At 39.0% G+C, this 9,603-nt stretch overlaps 1 protein-coding gene across 3 annotated transcripts in view; it reads left to right on the forward strand.

The window, feature by feature from the left end:
* The window catches only part of Hmga2 (high mobility group AT-hook 2), a 133,021-nt gene that overhangs the window by 110,883 nt on the left and 12,535 nt on the right, over positions 1-9,603 (forward strand). The window contains exon 4 of one of the 3 annotated variants that reach the window (XM_029561559.1): positions 5,108-6,272. The exons of 1 other annotated variant lie outside the window; for it this stretch is intronic. In XM_029561559.1, coding sequence (XP_029417419.1) covers positions 5,108-5,149 — 42 coding nt within the window. In that variant the 3' untranslated portion in view covers positions 5,150-6,272. Of the gene's footprint in view, positions 1-5,107; positions 6,273-9,058; positions 9,092-9,603 lie in introns of those variants that run through there. One more of the 3 variants, XM_029561555.1, reaches the window with a different exon arrangement.

Genomic DNA, 9,603 nt, shown 5'->3' on the forward strand with positions numbered 1-9,603 from the left:
TAATTTGTTAATTTTTCAAACATGGTAGTATTAGATCTGGAGTGATGTCTTCAAAACCAAAAAAATAAGTATTAATTCTAAATCTCTTATGAAAGAAAGTGTAATGTAGTAAAAGTAATTTTAAAAAATTTTAAACCAGGGCTGGAGAGATGGCTCAGCAGTTAAGAAGAGTGATTGTTCTTGCTGAAGACCTGAATTTGAATCCCAGCACCCACATAGCAGCTAACAGCTGTCTGTAACTCTATTTCCAGGGGATCCAACAGTCTCTTTTGTCCTCCACGGGCATTGCACGACACGAGTGCACTTACCTACATGCAGGCAATACACACATACACATAAAAAAAATAAAATATTTTCAAAAAATTTTTAAACTAAACTATTTCTCTCATAAGTATATGGGCAAGTGTAAAAGGTACAATATACATTATGTAGAACATTATATATATATGTATGTATATGTATATATATAATAGACCATGCCCATATCCGATTTAATATAGCCACTGTCGGAATAATACTTCATGTTAAGATGATAAGCATCTTAAGTAGACTTTCAAGCCTATCACCAGCAAGTTTGGAGTACTGACAACAAATTCGCATGCTAATTGTTGCTCGTCTCAATTAGTATTTGATTTTATTTCCATTAACTCATAGATACCATCTTTTCATCAAACATTGAGCCTTAGTTTTTGTACCTCCTAAAGTTGGCATTACTGAAGTTTAAATTTGGCCATAGCATCTGTGCACGTGTGTCTGTTGGTGTGAAAAACCAGCAGCACAGTGTTTCAGACATTTATATATCATCCTCTGGTATCCCTAAGAATGTCTGCACATGCACACAGGGAACCTGTGAACACGGAGGGTCACTGGCATCATCACTTTCTTTTTTTCTGTTGGTCTGTGTATTTGATAAGCATGCCTTTCTACCATCAAGAACACGCTGTAGGGATAAGTTAATCTAAAACTGTACTTTGTTTTCTAGTGCCCGTTTCCTTGACTGTCTCCCTCCTTAGACTTTGCACTGCTTGACACATTTCTTATTTATTTTTACATATTCCTTGTCTGATACACAGTTCATGAAATATCAATTTGTATATGATGAGCCAGTGGCTAACTTCATCAGGTCAAGATTGCAGGAGAATGGGTTTGGAAACTTAACCAGGATGCTATGATTTGTAAAGGGCTCCTGATTGATTTTCCCTTCTTAGGGGTATGTTTAAGACACCAGAGGGAAGGCAACAATCCTATTATCGCCATTCAAATCTTGAAAGCACTTCGTGGCTGTGACCATATGCTCATGGCTAATGCTAATTAACACTAACTGGGACAGACTTGGGCTATTTTCATCCCTGAACAGAGTAAATAAGGACAGCAGCAGGGAGGACATTTTGCTATAATAATATAATAAATACTTTTGAAATGATCCTTATTGCTGTCATTAGTATCAAAGTCTACATGTAAAACCAAGGAGAGCCAAAAAGAACATCTTCCATCCCATCCCCCAATACCAAGGATAAATTTTGTCAAAACTCCCCCATAGATTTATCACTTCTTAGGAGACTTTGTGCTTAGAACTGCAAACTCTCCCTTGCACTCTAAGGCCCAAATATCCCAGTCAGATTGTAACCATCCATGGTATATTGTGCACACGCATTGCACAGTCATCTCTGAGTGCACACAAGAAGTCAAGGAATAGAAGCTAACATCCAACCCAGACTTTAAGTTCCAAGAAAATTGTCACTCAATGGTAAATGTTTTTGACCTTTTATACTGAGACCTCCCACCACTAGGGGCAGGGTCATTCTCATCTGATGAAACCACTTAAGTCTTCTTGGGTAGAAGGCTTAACTAGATGCTGGATTAGTTTGCACCTAACAATTATCTCAGTCTATCCAGAGACTCTCTAGAATGAAAACTACAACTTCTAATACTATTAAAAATAATAATTATTGACACCAATAGGAGAGCGTATAATACCAAGAACTGAAAAAAATTTGATTGGTGCAAGGAATGTATTTGTTAATTAGGAATATGATGCACCTGAAGCTTGAGGGATTTATTGTAGCTCAGTTGTTGGTCCTATACTGTGAGGAGTTTGCTATAGCTCTAAAAGCTCGAGGTAATTCATAAATTTACACAGAGCATTATGAGATTTGTGTGTGTTTGTGTGTGTGTGTGTGTGTGTGATTTTTTTTAACTAGATGTGTGGTTCTCAAACTTTGTAAATGACAGTATCATATAATGTTACAATGTCAAAAGATTGGGCATGCCTGCTCAAATAGTTCAAAATCTCTAGCACACTGATGTTCTAAATATTAAGATTTAAAACTATAAATCCAGAAGGCCATGAGCAAATCTGCTAATTTCATCATTTCATAAAGGCAGGAAAGAATGTTTGTTCTTGATGATAGTTATCCTCCTTCAACCAGATTAATATGACAGGCAGAGAAAATATATTCAGAGCAGTACTTTGAAGTTTCAGAGGATGAAAAGCATATTGTCAACACATAAATGCAGGTCACTCTTTGTGGATGGTGATGTACAGTTAGATCTCCTATTAAAGAGATCCCTTTATGCACCTTGGGACAAAGGCGAAGGATATTGTTCAAACCACAAGTCAAAGGGGTTTTCTGTCATGTAGCCATACAATTTGAGCTCAGCTTGAAGCTGCTGCTGGCCTCTGGACTGAGGCTATGCTTGGAGTGTTCACATAGACCTGACTTACTTGCCTAGAATCTGAACACATCTGCTTATTCAGTTCTTAACTTTTTTTCCTGAAAGGGGCCAATCAATTTGGCTTGGAAAGGAATTGAAGCAATTGAGCAACAGACATTTACTTACTGAAATTTTGTCTACATGCTAGAGATGCATCGACTAGCCAGTTTAGGCTGGTGATGGAGGTCTCACTTGTGTGGATATGACAGTCATCAGCTTCTATATTAGTTTCTTTTCTGTTGCTATGATAGAAACACAGTTACCAAGGGAACTTACCAAGGAAGAGTATATTTATCTTACCATTCCAAAGGGGCAAGAGTCCATCATGGTGGGGAGGCATGGTGGCAGAAGTGGCTGGAGTAGGAGCAGAAGCTAAGCTTTCACATCTTCAAGAAAGCACAGGAAGCAGAGAGTGACTGGAAATCCGACAAGGCTTAAGAACATTCTAAGACTTCCCAAAACCGTGCCACCAACTGCATGAGACCAAATCCCAAGTACTTGGAGCCTATGGGGAACATTCTCTCATTCAAACCACCACAGCCTTTTTGTCAGTGAGCTGACACGTATAAGCAGCCTTTCGAAAATTTAGAACAAATATCCTTTTATCAAATTTTGCATATGATAACATGGTTTAACTGAATGTATCCTATGAGACGTTATTTTGTGAGACATAAACTAATACTTACATTTTAGGGGGCTTTCATTTCTCAAGTGGGGTGTTTTAACTCCTTTTCTGGAAAGGATCTGTGATCCTGTACTATGAAGATGAGAAAAGTGCACCTGAAAAAAGATCAAGTTAGAAAACAGAAATATCCATTGAGAAATATCTATTGATTGAACCAAGTTTGTATTATTTTAATACAATGTAGGCAAAATTACCTACCACATACTGGCTCTCCTCTCTCTCTCTCTCTCTCTCTCTCTCTCTCTCTCTCTCACACACACACACACACACACACACACACACAGACACACACACACACACACACACACACGCACACTTACACAGAGATCAGTTGTAGCATTGCTTTCCAAGGTCAACCTAAGATCTCATGCATAATGACTCTCTTTAGTTTACATTGCACTTCATTTAAAAACCTGAAGTTGATGAGCCCAGTTCAAAGCTCTGTCTGTTCAATGTTCAGATGAGTACTAAAAAGCACTACTAATATCTGAATTCCTTGTTAGGAAGGATTTGCCTTCAGTACCTATGACAAGGGAAGCTTATCTGTGTAAGTATCAGCTTTAAAATACCTAGACTTCCTGGAACCATAGATTGTATTCTCAAGAAGGCTGGGAACCCCTTAATCACCCCGAATCAGACAGGTGGACTAGAAGACGACTTCCTGCCTACACATCCCTTCGAACAAACTTAAAAACCAAAACCCAGTGTGAACTTTGTGAATACAAGAACTTTCTTCTTTTTCTTTAGAAAAAAAAAATTGATTTTTGCTACATGGATCTCAGAGTCCCAAAAATCTGTCCTTTTTCTCTTTTCACTGATATTCTACTCGTGGATAGCATGTTGGACCCTAAGCTGTTTATATGGACTTCAACACAGTGTTATCTTGAATTATGCGTATTATGTTTTGGGTTGTGGCTGAACTGGCCTGCAATAAGGGAAGCTGCAAAGTGGCATACTGAAGCCTGTGGTTAGAGAGGGTGTCTCATGATCTTTACATGATACATTTCATTGAAGGTCTTCAGGACATCACAGTCTTATTTTAAAGCAGTCTTCTAAGTTTCTTGATATTTTTGGTGGTGACGAGAGTGATGCTTTGTTCCTGGAGGAAGCTTTCATAGACCGTATTTTAGGAGTTCAAATGAAGGGAGATGCCTCCCAAGCATGAGGATCTGAATTTGGATATGTAGCATCCACATCAAAAGCCAGTGCTGGAGAGGCAGAGACAGGCAGATCCCTGGAACTTGCTGCCCAGGGATCCTATTCTAATCATTGAGCTCCAGGTTCATTGACTGACCCTGTCTCAAAAAATAATATGAAGGGCCAGCAAGATGGGTTAGTGGGTAAAGGTGACCGAAGAAGATACCCAGCATTGACCTCTGGCCTCCACATGTACTTGCATGCATGTGCACAACACATATGAATACACATACCACACACACACACACACACACACACACACACACACAAGAAGTTTAAATGATGAGGATTTCATTACAAGCTTTCTGAAAGATATAACTGTCTCTTAACAGTGAACTCCAATTCTCCATGCATGGAGAGGTTTGCATGCTAGCCAAGGGCCTCTACTGTAAACCAGTCATGTGCACACACCTCATCAGAAACAGAATAATCAGAACTGTTTGAATGAATTTGCTGTCTGTTCAATAGAAAAGTCATTATGGAATCCACAACTTTAAAAACATCTTACAGAGGTCTTCCACAATTGTTAAGAAGAGAAGACTCTCCAAGTGAGTTGGGGCAGCTGAGCCTCTCATACCCCTTGTTGGCTACTGGCATCAGCAACCAAGAATTGACCTGGGCTCTGCAGCAGAAGCATGTGAGAAATGGGCACGGCCTGGCAGTGATGGCCCTCAGAGGTTCTCAAGAGATCCACAGAGGAGGTTGAACCCAGGGCAGAGTCAAGGTCAGGAAGTACAGCTTCTGCTGGCTCAGGATTGGACTGCTTTGCCTTGGTTTATGGAAGCTAAAGGGTTTCCTCTGAGCATTATACAGGAGATTAAGAGATTTAATAGGCTCAGGTTGTTTTAGTTTTAGAAACTGATCCCGAGGAGATTATCTGAAGCCTCTATGCCTTGGTTTCCCCATGAGAAAATGAAAACGATGAGGCCCATGCCCTCCCAAGCACAAAGGGGCAGATGTTAAGAATAGAAGGGATTTTAGCCTTCCTGCAGGATATGCATGTGTAAAATATAACTGATTTATTAAGGTTTATGAACACATACTGTTAAGCACCATAAAGATTAATAAGTAATGTTATCATTCAGTTCTTAAGAAAATGCAGTGGCCAAGTGTGTGTCTGGTGCCAAGAACCCGGAGAAGCCTGTTTCCCTGTCTCAACACTTAGCTCTAAGCTAGGAGATGCCTCGGGGAAGATAAGAGGCTTGCAGTTCAGTGTCCAGAAAGCTTTCCAGCTGGCAGTTTGTTTCCTTTTCCTTTTTATGAATGGTAGTAGTATTATGATTTGGTCCGCGTTTCTGACCAAAGCCATTCATAAAAATCAAAACAAAACAAAATAACAACAACAACAAAAAAAATACTTTCTGGGCACAGTCTGAAGCCATCGGGTGCCAGAGGCTGGGAAAACATCCCGGCAGCCCTAACCACAACCAACACTGAAAGCATTCAAGGGTCTGTTTGTTTGGTGGCCTGAGAAGTACGGAGTGCTGTGTCTAAGTGTAGCTGGTAGAAGTTCTGTGACACGAACTAGGCTGGGAGCCAGAGCTGGCAGAGTTTCAGACATTGTCTTTCCCCTCATTGAAGTGTCAAGACCTAATTCATGGAAAATTGGGCTAGCTGGCAGCCCTTTCAGAGAATTTCATTGAGGCGCACTGTGCAGGAGTTGCATGAATGGGAATCCTTGGCCAAAAAAGGAGGGGGCTTGGGAGCAGTAAGAACCAGGCAGCCTGCAAGAATGTGTGTGGATTTGAAACAGTTCTGGAGTAAACGCGTGTACAGGTGTAATCAGCAGGAAAAAAGAAGAGGAAGAAAGGCAGTCCATTCACTAAAATGATCCTTTTGAAATGAATACTCTCTCAGCACCAATTTTGGATCCTAAGGGGCAAGAAACCCTAGGCATCCCTGGCTCGAGTTCACCTGGACAAAACATTTATCTCAAAGCCTGGACTTGGATGGTGATGTCATCTCTACTGTGGTTTAAAGTGACGGGGCACAACCTCCCCCCGGACCCCCCAGGGAGCAAAGTATCTTGCCTTTTTCTTCTTCTTTTGAAAATCTTACGTATCTTTTTTTTTTCAAAAAGTTCTCTTAATTTTATATATTTTCAATATTCCAACAAGAAAACATCACACCAACACAGAAATACTATGCTCTCCACACAGAGAAAACAGCAAGAAAACATCACACCAGCACAGAAATACAGTGCTCTCCACACAGAGAAAACAGCAAGAAAGCATCACACCACCACAGAAATACAGAGCACTCCAAGTGTCATTTGAAGAACTGCAGTAATTTTGTTTCTTTCATTTGTGCCAGAAAAACAAGTTATTCTGATAATCAGTGTGGCTCAGTTGTATGTGCGAACTTCAGAGGTGTGTAGATGGAATAAATAAGGCACATTCAGACACAAATGTGATATTGGAAAGTTAACCAACAGAAACCTGGAGCTTTGGAACTGGAGAGACAGCTCAGTGGTTAAGAGTACTGACTGCTCTTGCAGAGGACCCAGGTTTGGTTCCCAGCACCTACATGGCCACTCACAACTGCATGCAACTCCAGCTGTAGAGGATTTGACGCCCTTGCCTGGCCTCTATGGGTATCATGTACACATATGATGCACATACATACACTCGGCAAAATATTCATACACATAAAATAAATGTCTTTTTTTTAAAAAAAAAACTGGGGTTTCGAATCCACCTTTTGTACTACCAAAGAACAACAATTATTTTCTGAAACTTTATTGAAAATTTAACTTAAGCTATAGAATGTTTCAGTCAAGAGGAGAGTTTTAGTTTATATATTAAATTAAACATATAGATGAAATTTAAAAATAAATTTCATATGACCATTATCACACCATCATCACAAAAGGGAGAAAATGTTTGAAAGCCATGTATTCAATCAGGGTTTGTATCCAGAACATCAAAAGAACTTTAGGATTCGCTATTGAGAAAAAAAAAAAAAAAAGAATTACATAGTTTCTTAAATGAGCAAAGCAGTTGAATACACATTTCTCTACAGAAGATATATCGATGGCCTGTAAGCACATAAAAATGTTTTACATACTTAATCATGAGGGAAATTCAAACTAGAGCAGTGATGTTCAACTTTCCACCCCGTCGGAGGTCTGCAATGACGAAGACAGACAAGGACAGGCACTGGTGCATACAAGGAGAAATTAGAAAATTAGAGCTCTCCTACGCTACTGCTAGGCCTGTAAAATAGTGCGACATCTTTGGAAACCCATTCTGGCAGCTTCTCAAAAAGTAGAAAAGTTATCGCCATTATCGCCCAGAAAAAGAACTCCTTGGTTACACACAAGAAATGAAAACACCTCTGCACTAGACTATATGGATGAATGTATGAATGCTCGTAGAACTGTTCATAATAACCAAGAGCGGAACTAACCCACCTGATGAATGGATACCTGAAACGTGGTGTATCAGAAGTGTAAAAAGTAATGAACTATTGATGCTTTAATAGTTATTTTCTCAATTCTGTGACAAAATACCTAACAAAGGCAATGTGAGAAGGGAAAAGTATACCTCAGCTTAAAGTTCAAGGGGATCCAGTTTATTATGTAGGGAAGCAGGAGCTTGAGGCAGCTGTTACGAATCCTCATTTTGGAAGCAGAGAGCCATGAATACTGGAACTCAACTGGTTCCCTCCTTTTTATTCAGCCGGGACCCCAGCGCATGGGATGGCTCTGCCACATTCAGAGTGGGTATTCTCTCTTCAGAAACCATTCTGGAAACACCTTCATAGACACACCCAGAGATGTGTTTCCATGGTGATTATAAATCCAATCAAGCTGACAATGAAGATCGGCCATCTCACATATTACAATAGGAATTACTCTCCCCTCTAATCCTTTCCTGCCAAAAACTATGCTTAATGAAAGAAGGCTGACCAAGAGGCTGGAATGGTGTAGGATTCTTCTTCTATGAAATGTCTGGAGTTGACAAATGTATAGAACAGAAGGTGGGTTAATGGCAAATTAAGTTTAGCTGGATGACTAGGAAGATAGAAAGAAATGAGTGATCAAAAATAGTTTCTTTTAGGGAATATGAAAATGTTCTAAACTTAGAACCCTTTGAGATATACTAAAAACTTCTCTGAATTACCCACTTTAAGTGAATGAATTGTGCGGCATGTATATTTTTCTTGGCAAAGGTATTTTTTTTTAATATCAGCACATTAGATCTTTTCACGCTTCAACTTTTATGATATGAAAACTGGAAACAAAGTTATTCCAATAGTAGATGACTCTTACTGTGTTTCCTCAACAAAGAAATGATGAATAAACACTCTTTAACTTAGATGAGCTTTTTGAATATTAAAGTTCGTTATTTGCTTAGAAGACATCTGTCTAAATTTAAAGCATCCATACTCAGTTTTTCTTACTATATGTTTCCTTTTAAAATATAACATTTCTTTTGTTTTTTGTTTGTTTTGTTTTAGCCACAGCAAGTCGTTCAGAAGAAGCCAGCTCAGGTAAAGAATGATCCTTTCTCATTTTCTTCCCAAAAGAACTTAAGTAAAATATGTACTATAAAAGGTTCCAAAATTAAGCCTTCGATGACCATTTTCTCACTGTGATTGTGTCAGAGCTAAAATAGTCTTGAAAGTTTGTTGTGTCCTTCAGAGTCAGGAACATAAAGTCTGAGATTGTATTGTTAAAAAACCCAACCAGGGCCAGTCAGATGGCTCTGCTGGTAAAGGTGCTTGCTACCAAGCCGGAGGACTGAGTTCGATATCTAGAGCCCACATAGTGGAAGGAGAAAGCCAACTTCCACAGTTGTCTTCTGACCTCTATACACATATGTGGAATTCACCCACCACATAAAAACACCCAACAAATGAATAAGTTAAAAACATCAAGGTCTTCAGTATAAAATAAATATAAGTACTATAAAATAAAACTATGTCAGGGCTGTAAATAAATATTTAATTTTATTATGTGTTTCACTAATTCTTTTTTAAAATGTTTTAAATAAATAATTTAT

The sequence above is a fragment of the Nannospalax galili genome, unplaced genomic scaffold (assembly GCF_000622305.1).
Source record: "Nannospalax galili isolate Female #2095 unplaced genomic scaffold, S.galili_v1.0 scaffold110, whole genome shotgun sequence".
Classification (NCBI taxonomy): Eukaryota; Metazoa; Chordata; class Mammalia; order Rodentia; family Spalacidae; genus Nannospalax; species Nannospalax galili.